Here is a 21943-nt window from a genome sequence, read left to right on the forward strand (position 1 = left end):
GCTGATGGACAAGAGGTGCCAGCACAGCAGAGGGAGGTTTGGAAAGAAACAAAAGCAGAACAACACTCTTATTTTTCTGGAATATTAGAACTAGATGGGCGTCCGAGATCATATGGTCTACACTTCCCAAACTTCACTCATTTGCACTTGCACTTAATCCTTACAATGCATTAAGATTTTTCTGTAAGTTCATGATCCCTGGAAATCAGGGGCTTAATATATTGTCATATTTTCCTAATATAATACTAAATGACTAATAAATTTTTCTAATAAAACACTAAACACTAAGACTACTAAAAGAAAGTTTGTCAGCATGCCACATTTTGAGAAATAACCATTTTATAAACCAAGTGGCACAACCTTAACAGTTCATTCATTTGTGAGACAGTCTTCTCCAGATATGTTGTCCAAATGTGCCTATGAAGTTAGCCTAAATTTATCATGTAAGTGTCATGAAACCCTTACGTTTTACACCCCGGTTTTTCTAAAGCGAGAAATAATTGGCAGGGGCATGGTTTGTAAGATAACCAGAAAGAAAGTCTGTTTTACCTTCAAGGTGTTTATACTCTAAATGGAGTGAAAAAGAATTCCAAACTTAGTTGTATTTCATCTGTTTACTCAGAAGCTATGTCAACACTGAGCTGATCTTAAAAGAGTAGACAGTTAAAGCAATGTCACAGATCCTAGTCTTGGGAGGTGGCAGAATACATTGCAAAGAGTGAGGAGTTCTCTCCAGGTAACAAAAATGCTGCATTTTTTTCTTTTTGTGTCCTTTAAATTTTCTACAGTAAACGTTTATTACTTTTATAATCCAAAGGACACAAATTCTAGGTCTAGATTTTTTAGTCATTCCAACCAAGAGTTATAGGCTGACCCTGCCACCTAAAGCTATTTGTGACCTCAAACAACTCACTTAGCCTATCCAAGTCTTGATTTTTGCATTGATACATACAATGAGAGATAATGAGAGAATCGCATGAAAAGCTCCCATCACAATGCTGGCAAGCAGTAGTAATCAAGAAATGTTCATTTTAGACGTCAATTCTTCCTACATGACACATGATTTTTCCCTAAACTGATGATGACATAACAGACCCCTACAATGATCCCCACATCAAGTCACATCCATAAGGCTCTTGTTACCTTGGCTGAAGCTGGCCGCTTCCAGTTCAAGTACTGCTCTAGTTCTGTGCCCTTAGCCCGGGCCCTGGAGGAGTCAAACACTTTCCTCTTGGACTCCCGCATCCTGCTGCAGACGGTGGAGTGTCTCTCCAGCCTGAGCAGGAGGAATTTGCGCCCACAGTGGCTGCACTCGCCCAGTTGGGGCTCTTCAACGGAGCCGCCGGAACCTGAGGAGTCTGGTGCCGTGGACAGGCTGGAATTTCTGGCGGATCCCTGCAAAGAACCGCCTGGTGTTTCTGAAGGCGGAGAGAACTTCTCCATCGACGGCTCTGGGACTCGGTCTCGCATTTTGTTATTGCTTGCCACCAGCCTTTCCCTTTTGAGCCTCTGGATTTTATAATCAGAGAGCTGGAATGGACTCAAATTTTGTTGAGACCATCCCCAAGCTTCACCCTGTCTCCTGTCTCTACCGAATTCTTCCTCAAACTCAGAGTCTGGGGAGAAGATAGGTTTGTACGTGGTGTTGCTATTATCACCTTTAACTCTTCTCCTGGGTAGTGTAATTTTCTGCAGCTCTCTGTTTTCGTTTTCCTTGGCCTGTGCCTTTTGTTTCTGGATCCTTCTGAGTTCCTCCTCTGTCTTCTTCAGCTTTCCCCTCAGAAGAATCTGCTTCCTCCGGATTTCCTCCTCTAAGTTCTCCCCTGCAGCTTCTAGTCTTCGGATGTGCACCCGCTCAGTCCTCTGGAAGTTTCCCGCGGCCCTCTCCTGCACCGCAGCACGGACAGTACCAACCACAGCAAAGCCGACCTGGTCCCTCATACCAGGGTTGCTGGACGAAAACTCTCTCAGCTCAGGGGGCCTTGGGTAGACATTCTGGTCCCCATCCGTGCCAGCCTCACCCATACTGCACGACTTCCGATGCACCACAGGTTTCAGTGGGTACGCCCGGTCCACCCCAACTCGTTTCTTTGTAAAGGGGATAAAGTCCTGGTTATTGGCTTTGGGATACCAGGATTGAGGGCCTGACGAGTCAAACGAACACTTTCCTTGGCCCTGGGAATCACTTCCTGGATCTTGCTGGCTGATGCCGGTATAGCGGGGATAGGAGTAGCTCCGCGCTTTTGTGCGGGTGTTCCATTTGGGGTGAGGGTAGACTTTGTCCAGCGTCAACTCTTTGTTGCTCAAAAGCTTCTTCTGGAAACTGTTCCTCAGGTGCCCCTTCAGGGACTGCTGGGAAGAGTCACCTTGTTCGTAAGAGTCCTGCTCCTCCGCTGAGTGGGGCCCTGGAGCTTCTGTTGTGTTATGTGGGAGCATAACGCCCACAGGCAGATGTGAGGCCAACTGGAGACCAGCCATTCAGGGCCTGGACGGACGCCTATGGGAGATTTAAACCAGATACATGGGAAGAGTTTGTCTGAGATTCACTCTTGGCGGCTAGAGCACACTATTTCTACATTTGCCCTGCCCACATTTCCTGAAACTTTTCTAGGGACGGTGGTGCTCGATCTGCCAAAGATTCCCTTCAACAAGCATTCGGTGAGTGATGATAATGCACAAGACACTGTGTTAGGCCCTGAGGATAGAAAAACGAAGGTGCCACAGGTGTTCCTGCTACCTGGCTTTCTTTCCTCCAGCACCTGCCTCTGCCACGCACAGTATACTCTATAGTAGGTGGAAAAAGCATCGGACTCAATGTCAGGACTTAGGCTTGTAACAGGACAAGCGACTTCTGCCTTGCTGGGCCCCGTTTCTTCACCTGTAAACTGAAGGGTTCCCTCCGAGTCCAGCCTCACCGTTTTACAGGTGAGAAAGCTGTGCCCCAGAGGTACTGACTGGCACAAAGAGCTCTCGGGTCTTCCCTCCTACTGGAACCGTGCTTGACTCCAAAGAGCACAGAGGCTGCTAGGGCCTGGAGCAGGCGCCTGGCTGGCAAACCCTCATCCCAGGAGTCCCCGTGGCGCAGACGGTAAAAGTTTTGTAACCTGAGCGTTGAGGCCACCTGACCTGGCTGCGGCCGGTGTTAGATCCCGAAGGCTGAAGTCACGTTCTGTCCCGAAGGGTCAACTGGGGCGCCCCCACTGCGGACTCCGCCTTTGGGGACAAGCCCTCTCGCTCTCCTGCCCTTCGGGCCCTTGGGAGGTGGAGGTGCTGACCCCAGGTCTCCCCGCCCTTCTGCGTACCTCAGGCCCTCGGGCACAGCTCCTGCTCAGGGGAAACCCCAGGCCTCAGTTTCCCAGCTCTGACCTCCCACTAGGCCGACGGCCGCGCAGGCGCTCTCAGCTGGGATCTGTTATTCCCGGTGCCTGGAGACGGAGTCACGTGCGCGCAGAGCCCCGCCCCTCGCCGCGAACTCCTCGGGGAGGCGCGCGCAGGCGCCGTGCACCAGCGACCCCGGGCGGCCGAGGGTCGGGGTGCGGTCAGTCCTGGCGTCACTTGACCCAGTGTCCGTTCAGCTCTGCAGTTCGGTCCAGCCCTGCCCTTGGGGAACAGGGGAGGGGCGGGAGAGTCTTTCTGGGGCATCATCAAAGAAGAACTTGTACTTTACTGAGAACGATGCTCCCAGACCCTGGGGCGTGCCTTTCTCGGGCAAAGGGCGGAGGCCCTGGCTGTGCCCCCGCGTGTTTCCGCCGCAGGACGCCGGCGTCCGCCCGCCTGGCGGGAGCGGGGCTGCTGCTGGCCTTTCTCGGCGCGCTCGGCTGCGCCGGGCGGGCCCCAGGTATGGCTGCACGCGCGCGCTCCCTGCTTGTCCTCGCCAAGGCTTTGGAACTTGCTGTCGACGTTTTTGCTACGCAGTATCTTTCCGGGGTAGCTTTTGTGGCCAATCTAATTATTTTGATATTATAATGTTTTACTCTCACGTGGTAACTCTGGCCGTCTCTACTTAGGGCCCAGGAATGACTCAGCCAAATGTAATGATAATAAAGTTAACTACCAGATCGAAAATAATCAGTATAACCTGGTTTCAACACTAAATGATACTCTATAACTTGTTGACATCGAAAGAAGGTTTGTTTTTCTTCTTCGCTTCGGTTCATCTGTGTAAACCGTTTGGAACAGGCAGTTCACTTTTTCCCTGTAACTGCTCAATTCAGGCACATGGAAAATAATATAGACAGCAGTCATCAGTATTAATACTTCAGCCTGACACATTACAGCTGTTACATGTTACAAAGAAATTCCTTGGTGGATCCTCCAGGTCAGTCCTGTTTTTGTTTTTGTTTTTAATTCTTCGTTTTCATCCCTAGTTGACTCCACCGCCTCTTCATGTATGCAGTTTCAGATATTCCCCACTCAGGGTCCCAATTATCAACCCCCACAGCTGCCCTCGGCAGAATTTACCAGCTTGCCTCTCTCTCTCTCTCTCTCTCTCTCTCTGTCTCTCTCTGTCTTTCCCTCTCCTTCCCTCTCCTCTATGAGAAAGAAGGGCCACTTTCTTTCCATGAGTTCTCTTCTCCGCCTCCCGGGTTCAAGAGATTCTCCTTCCTCAGCCTCCTGAGTAGCTGGGACTATAGGCACAGGCCAGCACGCCCGGCTAATTTTTGTATTTTTAGTGAGATGGGGTTCACCATGTTGGGCAGGATGGTCTCAATCTCTTGACTTCATGATCCACCTGCCTTGGCCTTCCAAAGTGCTGGGATTACAGGCGGGAGCCACCATGCCCAGCCCTGAATTAGTTTTTTTCAGTACCCTCCAGGAATTGACTTTGTCACTTTACCCCTGCATTTTTAAATTATTATTTTAATTTTTTTTTTTTTTTTTTTTTTTTTGAGCCGGAGTTTTGCTCTTGTTACCCAGGCTGGAGTGCAATGGCGCAATCTCGGCTCACCGCAACCTCCGCCTCCTGGGTTCAGGCAATTCTCCTGTCTCAGCCTCCTGAGTAGCTGGGATTACAGGCACGCACAACCATGCCCAGCTAATTTTTTTGTATTTTTAGTAGAGACGGGGTTTCACTATGTTGACCAGGATGGTCTCGATCTCTTGACCTTGTGATCCACCCATCTCGGCCTCCCAAAGTGCTGGGATTACAGGCTTGAGCCACCGCGCCCGGCCTTATTTTAATTTTTTTTTATTTTTGACTCAAAGTTCTGCTAAATACCCCTGCATTTTGTTGTTTTTGTTTTTTTGGGTTTTTTGTTTGTTTGTTTTTGAGACAGAGTCTCGCTCTGTTGCCCAGGCTGGAGTGTAATAGCACTATCTGGGCTCACTGCAACTTCCACCTCCTGGGTTCAAGTGATTCTCCTGCCTCAACCTTCCACTCGGGGACTACAGGCATGTGCCACCATGCCCAGCTTTTTTTTTTTTTTTTTTTTTTTGGTATTTTTAGTAGCGATCACTATGTTGACCAGGATGGTCTCGATCTCTTGACCTTGTGATCTGCCCACCTCAGCCTCCCAAAGTGCTGGGATTACAGGTGTGAGCCACCACACCTGGCCTTTTTTTGTTGTTTTCTGGTTTTTTGTTTGTTTTGGTTTGTTTTTTTTGTTTGTTTGTTTTGAGACAGAATCTTGCCCTGTTGCCCAGGCTGGAGTGCAGTGGTGCAATCTTGGCTCACTGCACCCTCTACCTCTTGGGTTCAAGTGATTCTCCTGCCTCAGCCTCCTGAGCTAGTATTACAGGTGTCTGCCACTATGTCTGACTAATTTTTTTCTGTTTTTTTTAGAGAGGGGGTTTCACCATGTTGGGCAGGCTGGTCTTGAACTCCTGACCTCAGGTGATCTACCTGCCTTGGCCTCCCAGAAGTGCTGGGATTACAAGTGTGAGCCACCGTGCCCGTTCTCTGTTTTTGAAACAGAGTCTCACTCTGTCACCCAGGCTGGAGTGCAGTGGCACAATCACAGCTCACTGCAGCCTCAATTTCCACGGCTCAAGCAATCTTCCCACCTCAGCCTCAGGAGTAGCTGGAACTATAGGTGTGTGACCCCACACCCAGCTAACTTTTTTTTTTTTTTCTGTAGAGACAGGGTCTCCCTTTGTTACCCAGGTTGGACTCAAACATCCAGAATTAAAAGATCCTCCCACCTCAGTCTCGCAAAGTACTGAGATTACAGATGTGAGCTACAGCACCCTGCCTGCATCTTGTCAACTTCAAATTGTGTCTCTCCATAAACTCCATCTCTTTGGTTTTAAAAGAGACTCAACTTTCCCCTCCAACACAAACCACTTCCTTGACCTAACATTCATGTTACAGTCTCATTCATTCCTCCTCTTCTCCCCACAAGACTTCTTTTTTTTTTTTTTGAGATGGAGTTTCGCTCTTGTTACCCAGGCTGGAGTGCAATGGCGCGATCTCGGCTCACTGCAACCTCCGCCTCCTGGGTTCAGGCAGTTCTCCTGCCTCAGCCTCCTGAGTAGCTGGGATTACAGGCACGCGCCACCATGCCCAGCTAATTTTTTGTATTTTTTAGTAGAGACGGGGTTTCACCATGTTGACCAGGATGGTCTCGATCTCTTGACCTCGTGATCCACCCGCCTCGGCCTCCCAAAGTGCTGGGATTACAGGCTTGAGCCACCACGCCCGGCTTCCCACAAGACTTCTTTTTTTTTTTTTTTTTTTTTTGAGACGGAGTTTCGCTCTTGTTACCCAGGCTGGAGTGCAATGGCGCGATCTCGGCTCACCGCGACCTCCGCCTCCTGGGTTCAGGCAATTCTCCTGCCTCAGCCTCCTGAGTAGCTGGGATTATAGGCACGCGCCACCATGCCCAGCTAATTTTTTGTATTTTTAGTAGAGACGGGGTTTCACCATGTTGACCAGGTTGGTCTCGATCTCTTGACCTTGTGATCCACCCGCCTCGGCCTCCCAAAGTGCTGAGATTACAGGCTTGAGCCACCGCGCCCGGCCTCACAAGACTTCTTAATGGAAATCTCCACATTTGCTGCCCCCATATCCTCATCTCCCTCTCATTGTCCAGCTCACTGGGGACTGGCTTCTACTTTCTCCACTTTATTTAACTACAGAGCTACCAGTGACCTTCCAAAGACAAAAGCTTCATTTCTTCATCCTACTCGTGTGACATTATTGATTATCCACCCACTTAGAACGCCCTTCTCAGTTGCTCCTGTGCCCTCTTGGTTTCCTCTTTCATGTCCTTGCTCCATTTTCTTCCAAGTCTCTGGCATATAATATCTTTTCCCCATCTGCCCCCTAAATGTAAGTGTGTTCTGAAGCCCTCAGATTTCTCATATATATATATATATATATATATATATATATATATATATATATATGTGGGGGGGGGGGTGGGGGGTTCCAGACATTCTTTTCTTTTTTTTTTTTTTTTTTTTTTTTTTTTTTTGAGACAGAGTTTCGCTCTTGTTACCCAGGCTGGAGTGCAATGGCGCGATCTCGGCTCACCGCAACCTCCACCTCCTGGGTTCAGGCAATTCTCCTGCCTCAGCCTCCTGAGTAGCTGGGATTACAGGCACGTGCCACCATGCCCAACTGATTTTTTTGTATTTTTAGTAGAGACAGGGTTTCACCATGTTGACCAGGATGGTCTCGATCTCTCGACCTCGTGATCCACCCGCCTCGGCCTCCCAAAGTGCTGGGATTACAGGCTTGAGCCACCGCGCCCGGCCCAGACATTCTTTTCTTTAAAGATTTCAACCAAATGCTGAAATGTCAGGTTTCACCTGTGTTTAAATGACAGCCAACGTAGCTTTATTTAGTCTTTCTCATAAGTTACAGACTCAAATTTCAGACTGTCCATTTGACACCTCCACAAGATTGTGCCTCAAGAACCTCAAATTCTGTATGATAACATAAACTCGTGACCCTCTCCCTTTCTCAGATCCGCGTCTCCAGTGTGCCTGTTCATGCCCACAGCATCGGTCTTCCATGCTTCCCTCTTTGTTGCCTCTTATTTTCTTTTTTTGTTTGTTTATTTTGAGACCGAGTTTTGCTGTTGTTGCCCAGGCTGGAGTGTGATGGCACTCGGCTCACCGCAACCTCCGTCCCTGGGTTGAAGTAATTCTCCTGCCTCAGCCTCCCGAGTAGCTGGGATTACAGGCATGCACCACCACGCCCAGCTAATTTTGTATTTTTAGTAGATATGGGGTTTCTCCATATTGGTCAGGCTGGTCTTGAACTCCCAAACTCAGGTGATCCACCTGCCTTGGACTCCCAAAGTGCTGGGATTACAGGCAAGAGCCAATGCACCTGACCATTGCCTCTTCCTTCTAACTGATCACAGGTTTTATCGAGTTTACTTTTTTAAAAATTTTGAGACAGTCTTGCCCTTGTCACCCAGGCTGGGGGGCAGTGGCACGATCTCAGCTCACTGCAACCTCTGCCTCTCAGGTTCAAGCAATTCTCCTGCCTCAGCCTCCCTGGTAGCTGGGACTACAAGTGCATGCCAGCAGGCCTGACTAATTTTTGTATTTTTAGTAGAAATAGGGTTTCATCATGTTGGCCAGGCTGGTCTTGACCTCAGGTGATCCACCCATCTCAGCCTCCCAAAGTGCTGAGGTTACATGCTTGAGCCACTGTGCCCGGCCTATTCATTTACTTCTGCAACGTCTCTCATATATGACTCTTCCTTTACATTTCTGCTGCCCAAGTGAGTTTTTCTTCACTTCTCCTTGGGATGGCATAGCCCTCCTAACTTCTCTTCTTGCCTTCAATATCTGCTCTTCAAACCCATCCTTCATGCTGCTGCCAGAATAATTATCCTAAATATTTCTTTCCCCAAGCTTTATTAAGATATAATTGACAAGTACAAAGTATGTCTATATTTGCAGTGTACAAAGCAATGATTTGATACATGTATGCATTGTGCAGTGATTAAATCAAGCTAATTACTAAATATTTCTAACCCTATTATTTCCCTCCCCAGTGGCTTCTTCTCTACCTAGAGAATAAAGTTGAAATGCATGATTTAGCATGGTATTTCTACCTCCCAGATTAGGCACAGCCTACCTTTTCAGTCTTGTCTCCCCTTAATAAGCCCCGGGGTCCAACCCAGTGAGTCTTAACCCTGGCTGCGTGTTAAGACTACTTGGAAAGCAATACCTCGGGGTGAGGCCTGAGCATTAATTATTATTATTTTTTTTTTGAGATGGAGTCTCCCTCTGTCACCCAGGCTGGAGTACAGTGGTGTGATCTCAGCTCACTACAACCTCTGCTTCCCAGGTTCAAGCAATTCTCCTTCCTCAGCCTCCTGAGTAGCTGGGATTACAGATATGTGCCACCACTCCTGGCTAATTTTTGTATTTTTAGTAGAGATGCAGTTTCACGAGGTTGGTCAGGCTGGTCTCGAACTCCTGACCTTGTGATCTGTCCGCCTCAGCCTCCCAAAGTGCTTGGATGACAGGGGTGAGCCACTGCACCCAGTTGAGCATTAATATTTTTTAAAGCTTCCCCAAAGATCCTAATGCACAAGCAGGGTCGTGTACCTCTGGTCTAGCCACAACTGACTACTTGTACTTCATCTCCATGGCGCTACCTTACTCTAAGCTCCACGGACTGAGAGCTGGTAGAGCATGTCATTCACGGGAGTTGACTCTGGGCTGACTCTCTGGAACCACATCCCAGCTCCATCACTTACTGGCTGTGTGAACTTGGGTTAAATGTTTCCTCCAAGAACCCTTTCCCAGTCTTCCCAGTCAGAATTAATTAATTTGCTTGTTCATAATATTTTCTGTTCTTGTTATAGCACAGGGGTGGTTCCTGATGAGCTCTCAATGGATTTTCCTGGAATTAAATTACCATGCCATACATTTTATTGTCATTATTTGCATACATATATACCCCTTATACTAAGTTAAAAACTCTTTGAGGGCAAAGATTATATATAATTCATCTTTGTATATCTTAGAGTGCCCTATACATGTTAGACACTCAGTAGGTTTTGAATTCTATAGAGAAACATTTTTTTTTCTTGAGACAGAGTCTTGCTCTGTCACCCAGGCTAGAGTGCAGTGGCATGGTCTCGGCTCATTGCAACCTCTGTCTCCCTCATTCAAGGAATTCCCTGCTTCAGCCTCCTCGTAGCTGGGATTACAGGTGCCCACCACCACACCCAGCTAATTTTTGTATTTTCTTTTTTTTTTTTTTTTTTGAAATGGAGTTTTGGTCTTGTCACCCAGGCTGGAGTGCAATGGTGTGATCTCAGCTCACCACAACCTCCGCCTCCTGGGTTCAGGCAATTCTCCTGCCTCAGCCTCCTGAGTAGCTGGGATTACAGACACGTGCCACCATGCCCAGCTAATTTTTTATATATTTTTTTTTTTTTAGTAGAGACAGGGTTTCACCATGTTGACCAGGATGGTCTCAATCTCTTGACCTTGTGATCCACCTGCCTCGGCCTCCCAAAGTGCTGGGATTACAGGCGTGAGCCACCGTGCCCAGCCTTTTGTATTTTCAATAGAGATGGAATCTCACCATCTTAGCCAGGCTGGTCTTGAACTCCTGACCTCATGATCCACCCACCTTGGCCTCCCAATGTGCTTGGATTACAGGCATGAGCCACCACACCCAGCTGAGAAACTATTTTTTAAAATGAATTTTAGAGGAAGAAATACCATCAGCCAGATACTCTTGTTTAGAGTTATTTTCAGATATTGCCAAGCACAATATTCAGTCCGGCTTGCCCACCACCAACCCTCCACCTCTCAACAATAACGTTTTATGATTCTCTAGGATATGGATCCTCACTCTGTAGCAGGAAACTAGCAGATTGATGAATTTCCATGGCTAGCATCACAAATCCATCTCTCATTGCCAAGTCTGCCAACCTGGCATATTCATATAAGGAGTCTTATGTTATGAAGGGGTGTAGTGTATACAAGCAATCCGCAAAGGTCCAATAAACACCACAGTTTTTTTTCCACACACATTATGAATCATAAGGGTAGCTGGATTCAAATGTCTACACATCAACTCTAATTTTAACCATCTTCATCCAAATCCCCTGACAATTCCCTTTTCCCAAAATAAATTCATGTAGTTTGGCCATTTGGCTTAGATTGACTGATTCAACTGTAATTCTGGAGCCATGAGTTATTTTGCTTGTGCTCTTACTTTATTTGTTTAGTTATTTGTTCAAACATTATTTGACATTTTCATAGTAAGGGAGACCAGTGAGTAGTTTCCAGAAGCCCAGAAGGAGAAGTAACCTCCATTGGGACCTCCTGTGCACTTATGTCCCTGTATCCCCTATTCCAGATTAGTTATGACCCAAAATTTAAGAAGAACTGAATGAAAAGGGACAGAAAGGTTATATGTATCCTACTCAACTTATTTATAATGTTTTTATTTATTTATTTATTTATTTATTTATTTATTTATTTATTTATTTGAGACAGAGTCTTGCTCTATCACCCAGGCTGGAGTGCAGTGGGGCAATTTTGGCTCACTGTAGCCTTCACCTCCCAGGTTCAAACAATTCTCCTGCCTCAGTCTCCCGAGTAGCTGGGATTACAGGCACCCACCACCACACCCAGTCAATTTTTGTATTTTTGGTAGAAATGGGGTCTTACCATGTTGGCCAGGCTGGTCTCGAACTCCCGACCTGAAGTGATCTGCCCGCGTCAGCCTCTCAAAATGCTGGATTACAAGCTATTTATGGTATTTAATGTGTACTGCTTGTCTCTCATTTCCAGAATTAAGCTCCTCCAGGACAGGGATCCTGTTTTGTTTACTAACGTTTGCCAGGTCACCTAGAACAGGTGCCTGGCACACAGTAGCTGTCGGTATTTGACTGAATGTATCCCAATGTACTTCTTCGCCTATGCCTTTCTCCCCATGAGAACATGAGAAAAGGGGTGCTCTTGGTGAATGAAATGGGATGAGGGCAAGATGTGTGGAGGCCCGGCCGAGATCCCGAACAGATCCCGAACCCAAAGCTTTTTGGGTGGCCGAACCACCGCGTGCTGAAGTCCCATCTTCTGGGCGGGCTCGGGCCGATGTGCCGTCTCTGATTGGTCGTGTGGAGGTGATGGGCATGAGAGACGGCGAAGGGGCAGCTGCACACTAAACTTCCGGGCGCGGAGGTTTGCGCGCCTTGGTGAGCCGTTGGCGTGGTGGTCCCTGTGTGATCCCGGCGGCCGGTGGGGAGGACAAGGAGGGTGAGCCGGGAGGGGTCTCCGGAGTGTGCTTGTCAGGTCGATTAGCACTAAAATGTTAGTAGCAGGGGATTCTGGTAGCGAGAGGGCGGGACCCGGCATGGATGTCAGGAGGTCATTGGTCAGCAGGTGATTTCCCCGGAAGAGGCTTCAGCCGGCAGCTGCGAACCGAAGCTCCCTCTCCCGGCGTCGGGCTCCTCCTCCACACGCGCCTCGTCACCTGCACTCACGGCGAGTCGCAGTGGTTAAGGACGGACAGGTGTGGGTGTGGCCCTTTCTGACTCAGGCTTGCGGGGCCTGGAATAGTCCTTCACTCTTCTGCTTTCCTGGTTTCTGACAGGTTTGAGCATGGCAGAAGGCGACACCCTGATATCAGTGGATTATGAAGTTTTTGGGAAGGTCCAAGGGGTGTTTTTCCGCAAGTATACTCAGGTATGTGGCCTGCAGGCTTTGGGGACGTAACCTAGGGTGTGAGCATGGGAACAAGGGGCACGTTCCTGACAACTGTGAACTGGAAGCCGCCGGCTGTTAGGTAGCTGCATGGCAAAGAGGGAGTTTGTAGAGCAATGAGTAGAAAATGCTGTGCAATCGGTGAAACGTGATGTAAATGGAAGGTCATCCTGCTGTTATTATTGGTTTTTTTCTAACAGTAGTGCCTGAGCATCTAGACACATGTATTTTTTGTTTTTTGTTTTTTGTTTTTTTTTTTTTGAGACGGAGTCTCGCTCTTGTTGCCCAGGCTGGAGTGCAATGGCGCGATCTCGGCTCACCGCAACCTCCGCCTCCTGGGTTCAAGCAATTCTCCTGCCTCCGCATCCTGAGTAGCTGGGATTACAGGCACGCGCCACCATGCCCAGCTAATTTTTTTTTTTTTTTTTTGTATTTTTAGTAGAGACGGGGTTTCACCATGTTGACCAGGATGGTCTCGATCTCTCGACCTCGTGATCCACCCGCCTCGGCCTCCCAAAGTGCTGGGATTACAGGCTTGAGCCACCGCGCCCGGCTAGACACACGTATTAATGAGCTTCTCTCTTCCAAGGGGAATACACGTTGTCCCCAGTTCTCGCTTTTGTGGCATCACCAAACCAAGTCAAATTTCTTAGAGGAAGGTTAACATTGCCCGAAGAGATGGCATTTAGATGACCTGATGGCATTTTTATAACTTAGGTAAATGCTTCCTCTGTAGCCGCTGCACTTTCTTCAGACCTTTCTCCAAGCTTCCCTCAATTCTCCACTTAATTGCTTTCTATTCTTTTCTGGTTTTGAAAGAACATTTACCTTTTCTAGCTGATGTCTTTCTTATTTAAAAAACTCTTTACCCATTCCAGAATAGGGGATCTGAATGTGGAGCCTGGTATTTTTTTTTTTTTTTTTTTTTTTTTTTTTGAGATGGAGTTTCAGTCTTGTTACCCAGGCTGGAGTGCAATGGGGCGATCTCGGCTCACAGCAACCTCCACCTCCTGGGTTCAGGCAATTCTCCTGCCTCAGCCCCCTGAGTAGCTGGGATTACAGGCATGAGCCACCATGCCCAGCTAATTTTGTTTGTATTTTTAGTAGAGACGGGGTTTCACCATGTTGACCAGGATGGTCTCGATCTCTTTACCTTGTGATCCACCCGCCTCGGCCTCCCAAACTGCTGGGATTGCAGGCTTGAGCCACCGGAGCCTGGTATTCTTACTAGAGCAATAAGGGAGTATTTGAGGGGTTGGACAAAGTGTTGGCAGCCTTTACCTCTGCTTTAGTGTGGCTGATCTTCCCTCAACGGGCACACACAAATGCAAGCTCGTTTCCTCTGCCTTCTGCAGGTGTTGGCTACTGCCTTCCCAAGATGTCTCTAACCCCACAGAGAATGAGTTAGAACTGCCGGAATTCTTAAGTATCTCATCCCTGGGACTGTGGTACTTACAATTCAAATTCTAACCTGAATCTTTGAAATATGAGTGTGAATTGTCAATACCTCTTTTTCTCTTTTTTTTCTGGAGTATGGTGGCACAGTCACAGCCCATTGCAGCCTCAACCTCCCAGGCTCAAATGATCCTCCTTCCTCAGCCGTCCAAGTAGCTGAGACCACAGGCTGTTTTTTTTTTGTTTTTTGTTTTTTGTTTTTTTTAATAGAGAGCTCAAGTGATCCTCCTTTCTCAACCTTCCAAGTAGCTGGGACCACAGGTTGTTTTTTTTGTTTTGTTTTGTTTTGTTTTTAATAGAGAGCTATGTTGGCCAGACTGGTCTTGAACTCCTGACCTCAGGTGATTCACCTGCCTCAGCCTCCCAAAGTACTGGGATTATAGGCGTGAGCCACCGTGCTTATTCTAAATATTTAATATAAATGGAATCATTCAAATGTGTCCTTTTTTGTGTGACTGGCTCCTTTCACTTAACATATTGTTTTCAAGGTTTATCTACAGTGTAGCATGTATTAGTTAGTATTCCATTCCTTTTCATGGTTGAATAATATCCCATTATATGGATGTACCACATTATTTTATCCATTCATCAATTGACGGAAATTTGAGTTTCTGATTTCTGGCCTTTATGAATAATAATGCTGTGAACACATATGCACATATTTTTGTGTAGACATTTTCAGTTCCATTGATTATGTAAATGCTAGTAGATTGCTGGGTCATAGGTAACTTTATCTTTAACTTTTTGAGGAATTGCCAAACTTTTCCAAAGTAGCTATACAATTTTATGTTATCATTGGCAATGTGTGAGAATTCCAATTTGTCCACATCCTTGCCAACAGTGGTTACTGTCTTTTATGTTAGCCATCCTAGTGGGTATGAGGTCATATCTCATTGTGGTTGTTTGTTTTTCAGGTATTAATACATTTAAAAGGATTTGAGTCATACAAGAAATGTCCTCCAACTCCAGTGGAAGTAAACCACCTAAAAAAATTTAAAAAGATAACTGGAAAAATCCCTAAATATGTGGAAACCATATAGTACGCTTATTTCTAAAATTGTGGTAGGATACATAAAACGTAGAAATTACTGTTTTAACTGTTTTTAAATGTACAATTCAGTGGCCTTAAGTACATTCTGTGTTTTTACATCTACAGAATACTTTTCATCTTGTAAAAGTGAAACTCTGTATTCATTAAACACTAACTCTCCATTTTCTCCTTTTTCCGAGCCCTTGACAGTCATAAATCTACATTCTATATTAATTCAACTACTCTAGTTACCTCATATGAGTGGAATTTGACAGAATTTGTCCTTTTGTGGCTTGCTTATTTCACTGAGCGTAATATCCTCAAGGTTCATTCGTGTTATATATTGAAAGTAAAAACAATTTCCTTTCTTTGTAAGGCTGAATAATATTCTGTTGTACGTGTATTCTTTCAGGGTGGTTTTGATTTGCCTTCCTAATGACTAATGATGTTGAGCATCTTTTCATTTGCTTATTGGCATATTTTATGTCTTCTTTGGAGAAATGTCCATTCAAATCTTTTTGCCCATTTTTAATTATTTGCCTTCTTATTTTTGAGTTGTAAGAATGTTTTTATTCTGGATACTAGTCCCTTAACAAATACATGATTTACAAATATTTTTCCCATTTTGTGGGTTGTCCTTTTACTTTCTTGATAGTGTCTCTGAAGTATAAAAGTTTTTACTTTTGATGAAGTCAAATTTATCTGTTCTTTTTTTTGCTTGTACTTTTAATGTTATATCTAAGAAATCTTTGCCTAATCCAAGGTCATGAAGGTTCATGCCTGTGCTTTTTTGTTTGTTTGTTTTGCTTTTGTTTTTTGTAGCAACTAGGTTTCACCATGTTGCTCAGTCTCATCCTAAATTCAAGCAATTTGCCCACCTTAGCCTCTCAAAGTGCTTGGATTACAGGTGTGAGCCACTACACCCAGCTGTCATGCTTATGTTTTCTTCAAAGTTTCATAGTTTACACTCTTAAATTGAGGTCTTTGTTCCAGTTTGAGTTATTTTTTATGTGCTGTAAGGTCGGAAATCCAGCTTTATTCTTTTTGCATATGAATATCCAGTTGTCCCAGCACTATTTGTTGAAATCAGTATTATTTCCCACATTCATTTGTCACAGCACCTTTTTCAAAAATCAACATAATGTAAGGGTTTATTTCTGGACTCTCAGTACTATTCCATTCATCTGTATGCTGTCTGCTATAGGTTTGTTCCCTTCAAATCTCATGTTGAAATTTGATCCCCAGTGTTGAAGGTGGGGCATAATGGGAGGTGTTTGAGTCCTGGGGGCAGGTTCCTCATGAGTAGATTAATGCCCTTCCTGGGGGGTGGAATGGTCAATGAGTTCTCACTCAATTAGTTCCCTCAAGAACTAGTTAAAAAGAGTCTGATACCTTACCTCTTCCCACCCCTGCCTCACTTCCTCTTTAACCACATGGTCTCTGCACATGCAGAATCCCCTTTACCTTCACCATGAGTGGAAACAGCCTAAGGCCCTCACCCGATGCCAGTGGCAGTCCTATGCTTGTACAGTCTACAGAATCATGAGCCAAATAAACCTCTTTTCTTTTTTTTTTTTTTTTTTTTTTGAGACAGAGTTTCGCTCTTGTTACCCAGGCTGGAGTGCAATGGCGCAATATCGGCTCACCGCAACCTCCGCCTCCTGGGTCCAGGCAGTTCTCCTGCCTCAGCCTCCTGAGTAGCTGGGATTACAGGCACACGCCACCATACCCAGCTAACTTTTTGTATTTTTAGTAGAGACGGGGTTTCACCATGTTGACCAAGATGGTCTCGATCTCTTGACCTCGTGATCCACCCGCCTCGGCCTCCCAAAGTGCTGGGATTACAGGCGTGAGCCACCAGGCCTGGCCTAAACCTCTTTTCTTTATAAATTACCCAGCCTTACATAGTTCTTTATAGCAACAAGAAACAGACTAAGCCATTATCCTTATGCCAATACCATACTGTCTCAGTTACTGCAGCTTTCTAGTAAGTTTTGAAATTGGTAAGTATGAATCCTTCAAGTTTGTTTTTCCTTTTCAAGATTATTTTTAGCTATTTTGGGTCCCTTATGTTTCCATGTAAATTTTAGTAAGTGTTTCTCAATTTCTGCAAAAGCACTGGCATTTTCATAGAGATTGAGTTGAATTTGTAGATCAATTGGGGAGTATTATCATCTTAACAATATTAAGTCTTCCAATCCATCAATAAGGAATGTCTTTTCATTTATTTAGATCCTCTTTAATTTCTTTCAAGAATGTTTTGTAGCTTTCCATGTATTTCTTGCAATTCTTTTAAATTTATTCCTAGACACTTCATCTTTTTGATGCCATTATAAATGGAATTGTTTCCTTAATTTCATTTTTAGGTTTTCATTGCTAGTGTATAGAAATACAATTGATTTGTATAACAATCTTATATCCTACAACCTTGTGAAATTGTTTATTAGCTCTAACATGTGCCTGTGTATGTTCCTTAGGACTTTTTGTATACAAGATATGTCATCTGTAAATAGAGGTAGTTTTACTTTTTCCTTTTCAATCTGAATGACTTTATTTTTTCTCTGTTGTAGATAGACCCTCAAGTATAACATTGGGTAAAGTAGTAACAGCAGACATCTTTGTCTTGTTCCTGATCTTAATGGGAACGTTTTCAGTCTTTCACCACTAAGTATGATGTTAGCAGTGGGTTTTTCATAGATCTAGTTTGTTGAGTATTTTTATTATAAAAGAGGTATTGGTTTTTGTCAAATGATTTTTGTGCCATCTATTAAAATGATTATATAGCTTTTGTTTTATTAATATGGTATATTAAATTGATTACTTCTTGTATATTGAATCAATCTTGTACTTTTGAAAGAAGTCCTAACTTGTCATGGGGTACAATTCTTTTTATATGTTGCTGGATTTGGTTTGCTTGTATTTTGCTGACAATTTTTGCATCTCTGTTCATAAGAGTATGGTTTTTTGGTTGCTTTTTCTTGTGACAGCTTTAGTTTTTTGGGGGGTTTATTTGTTTTTTCTTTTACTTCGGGCTTTTTTTTTTCTCCTTATTTTTTATCTTTGGTTTTAGTATGAGAATAATGCTGACTTAATAGGATGTGTTGGGAAGTGCTTCTTCTTCTTTTTAACACTTAATTCTTGTTTTGGATCCTCTTCTATTTTTTTGGAAGAGTTTGTGAAGGGTTAGTAAAGGATTTTTTTTTTTTTTTTTTTTTTCTTGAGACGGAGTCTTGCTCTGTCACCAGGCTGTAGTGCACTGGCACGATCTCAGCTTACTACAACTTCTGTCTTCTGGGTTCAAGCGATTCTCCTGCCTCAGCCTCTCAAGCAGCTGGGACTACAGGCGTGTGCTACCATGCCCAGCTAAATTTTGTATTTTTAGTAGAGATGACGTTTCACCATGTTGGCCAGGATGGTCTTGATCTCCTGACCTCATGATCCGCCCGACTTGGCCTCCCAAAATGCTGGGATTACAGGCGTCAGCCACTGAGCCTGGCCTAAGGATTGTTTTTTTAAACATTTGGTAGAATTTAGCCATCTGGTCCTGGGCTTTTCTTTGTGGGAAGTTTTTTGATTAAAAATTCAATCTCTTTACTTGGTATAGGTTTATTCAGACTTTCTGTTTCTTCTTGATTCAGTTTTGATTGTTTTTCTTTCTAGATATTAGGTTTCTTTTATCCAAGTTAATCTAATTTGTTGGCATATAATTGTTCATAGAATTCCCTCATATCCTTTTTATCTTTGTAAGGTTGGTGATGATGTCTTCTCTTTTATTTCTGATTTTAGTAATTTGAGGCTTTCATCCTCTTTTCTTTATCAGTCTAGCTAAAGGTTGTGAATTTTGTTGATCTTGTCAAAGAAGCAACTTTTGTTTTATTGATTTTCTTTATTCTTCCACTTTCCATTAATTTCTGCTCTAATCTTTATTTCCTTCTTTCTGTTTGTTTTGAATTTAGTTTGCTCTTCCTCTAGTATCCTAAGGTGGATATCTTGATTATTGATTTGAAGAGACTTTGTTTTTAGATTGCAACTAGAGTTGGTGATTATGTTCCTTAAAATGTTGTCAGATGATTGTTTAAGCAGAAATGTGGTTATGAAGTAGAATTAGCTTTTTGAAATTTTCTCAGGAGAAAAAAACCCTGTTTACTTGTTCAATAGATATTCACAACTGAACATGAGTCAACAACATTATGCCATCATTAAAAAAATAAGAACAGAATTTAGCACACAAATGAAACCAGTAGGAAATGCCCATTCTCAATACTGGTTAAATTTTGGAGTGTTTTGTTCACTCTCAAGAGTTCAGATAAATCACATTGCAAATTTTTAAAGATTTACTTGACTATTACAACCTCCTATTTAAAACTGCCCATTTTTATAGCTATTTCGTATTTAAGATAACTCTTAAGAACTAGAGATAGTCAGCTCCCCTAGGTTAATTTGAAGCAGAAGAGGGCAGTTGTTATACCAAGTCAGTTGGATGTGGAATCTTACTCAAAATTAATTCCCAGCAGTCTTCTTTTATGCTATCATCTTTGGCACTTAGCAGTGCATCGGGTAGGTATCTTCTATTTTTCTTTATTCCTTGATTTCCTCTGTATCCCTCAAACGGTTATTTATTTGACTGGAGTCTATTTTGTTCATTAAGCAAACATGTCTTTGTTTTGAACTTGTCTTTGATTTGATGGATACTTCAATTCCTCATCATTCTTTTTTGCTTTGCATAACATTTTCTTTGGCCACCTCCAGCAATTTCCCACATTGACAAGGTTACTGCGCTGGCATTTTGACATGCAATCATGTTAACTCCTATTTTCTTTTGTAATCCAACACCTTCTATTAGATAGATTACTTTAACAATCAGTGACTTAATATTCTAAACATAAATTTATACAAAAATAAAATTACCTCCAAAACGTTGCTACCTTTCCTAAACATTCAGTCTTGCCACAGTTTAATAAAAGGAAAGAACATTAAAAAGGACAAGGCACCATAATGATCAGATGCTTTTCATAAGCCTAAAGGCATTGTGATTATTTAGATAGAAGAGAAGAAAGTCAAGTGAAAACCTGGTAGTCACGTAGTCTCATGGTTTGCTGTTGAGAGGCTGATTGCCAGCTGCTCTCCTTTTCTAGGAAAATAACAAAGTGGGCTTTGGATACAATATAAAGATGTTGGGTTAGACAGTTTCACTACAGTAAGAACGATGGGATGAGTTGCCCAGGAAATAACAAACAAATTAAGCAAACATGTCTTTACTTTGAACTTGAAATACTTTCTAATGATTTTTGAAGATATAATGAACATTAATCTGGATTTGTTTAGGTGTGGTCCTGGTTAAAGGCAAGGGGAAGGATCAGATCACTTCATGCTTTTTCCATTTAACATACCCAGTAGATTCTTGATTAGGGGAAGGGAAAATAAGCAAGATACAGTCCAGTATTCTAACAACAATCAGCCTTAGGGGATCATTTTAAAAGCATCTGTTTTGGACTTAAGTCTTCGGTACTTAACCAAATTGACTACACACTGAAAAATTCTAGTGCCTGGGTTTTATAGGGTAGAAGAAGGAGGACATGGAATCGAGTGGCCAACACTTCATGTGAAGATCAGCAATGAGATCCTTCCTGCTGTCTTTCTGTTTTGACTGTTCTGGGCAGTATCAAATTAGTTTCAGTGGCTTGATTCTAGGCCAAGAGTCTGGCAACAGATGATAGTCTTTGTTTTCTTCAATCTCACTGGATCTCTCTCTCTTTTTTTCCCCCCTTAGGCTGAGGGTAAAAAGCTGGGATTGGTAGGCTGGGTCCAGAACACTGACCAGGGCACAGTGCAAGGACAATTGCAAGGTCCCATCTCCAAGGTGCGTCATATGCAGGAATGGCTTGAAACAAGAGGAAGTCCCAAATCACACATCGACAAAGCAAACTTCAACAATGAGAAAGTCATCTTAAAGTTGGATTACTCAGACTTCCAAATTGTAAAATAATGGTCTCAATTTAAACATCTCATTGGTTTGGTTTTTATTGTTAATAGAGATAGAACTATTGTGTGTTAATATTAGCATTAGTCAATAAGTTATTTTAATGACAGATATTTGAATGTTATTATATTACCTATATGATAGAAGGATTACAACTGTACACAAATCTAATTAATAAAAACGTTAGAACCTTCTGCTTAGAGTACTTTTAAAAAATCTTCAGTGAACTTCCTTTTGGGAGAAGTAAGAGGTATTTATTCAGTAAACATTTGTGGGAAGAGGATTTTGAGGTAATTTAAAGAGGTCTGAAAGAAAAAAGTTATGTTGGTTAGGCGTGGTGGCTCATGCTTGTAATCTCAGCACTTTGGGAGGCCAAGGTGGGCAGATCACCTGAGGTCGGGAGTTCGAGACCAGCCTGACCAACATGGATAAACCCCATCTCTACTAAAAATACAAAATTAGGTGGGTATGGTGGCGCATGCTTGTAATCCTAACTAACTTGGGAGGCTGAGGCAGTAGAATCACTTGAACCTGGGAGGTAGAGGTTGGGGTGAGCCAAGATCATGCCATTGCACTCCAGCCTGGGCAACAATAGTGAAACTCCGTCTTAAAAAAAAAAAAAGAAAGAAAGAAAAGAAAAGATTAAAAGTTATGTTACTTTGAGTCGTTTCTTTAAATGGTTTCCGTGAAATTCTCTTCAAGAAATTACATGCCTAATAAGAACAAATACTGCAAGTTCAATTTGTTAGCTGCTCACATGATGTTTTGGATGAATTACTTTTAGTTTTCTGGAACTTCTGCTGCTGTTTCTTTTCTCTGGATAAGGAATTCACATAAAGTTATGT

General features: G+C 43.6%; 2 protein-coding genes across 9 annotated transcripts in view; one reads left to right on the top strand and one right to left on the bottom strand.

Moving 5' to 3' along the window:
- Positions 1-3446, bottom strand: part of ZC2HC1C (zinc finger C2HC-type containing 1C) — a 44211-nt gene extending 40765 nt beyond the window's left edge. The window contains exons 1-2 of one of the 5 annotated variants that reach the window (XM_074392969.1): positions 3367-3444; positions 1144-2497 (exon numbers count right to left, since the gene is read on the bottom strand). In XM_074392969.1, the coding sequence (XP_074249070.1) occupies positions 1144-2478 (1335 nt within the window). In that variant the 5' untranslated portion in view covers positions 2479-2497; positions 3367-3444. Of the gene's footprint in view, positions 1-1143 lie in introns of all 5 variants that reach the window. The other 4 variants (XM_003924554.4, XM_074392968.1, XM_074392967.1 and 1 more) reach the window with 4 other exon arrangements.
- A 63-nt stretch (positions 3447-3509) lies between these two features.
- ACYP1 (acylphosphatase 1) lies at positions 3510-21292 on the top strand. 4 transcript variants are annotated; one of them, XM_003924557.4, is made up of 3 exons: positions 3510-3838; positions 12524-12615; positions 20889-21292. In XM_003924557.4, exons 1-3 carry the CDS (start codon positions 3676-3678, stop codon positions 21102-21104), a joined length of 471 nt encoding a protein of 156 aa, XP_003924606.1. In that variant the 5' UTR covers positions 3510-3675; the 3' UTR covers positions 21105-21292. The 4 variants fall into 4 exon arrangements, with proteins under 4 accessions (XP_003924606.1, XP_010333600.1, XP_003924605.1 ...); XM_010335298.3 differs by lacking the exon at positions 3510-3838 and adding an exon at positions 12107-12125; XM_003924556.3 differs by lacking the exon at positions 3510-3838 and adding an exon at positions 12111-12186.
- The last annotated feature ends 651 nt before the right edge of the window (positions 21293-21943 follow it).

This window comes from Saimiri boliviensis, chromosome 2, assembly GCF_048565385.1.
Source record: "Saimiri boliviensis isolate mSaiBol1 chromosome 2, mSaiBol1.pri, whole genome shotgun sequence".
NCBI classification, from domain to species: domain Eukaryota; kingdom Metazoa; phylum Chordata; class Mammalia; order Primates; family Cebidae; genus Saimiri; species Saimiri boliviensis.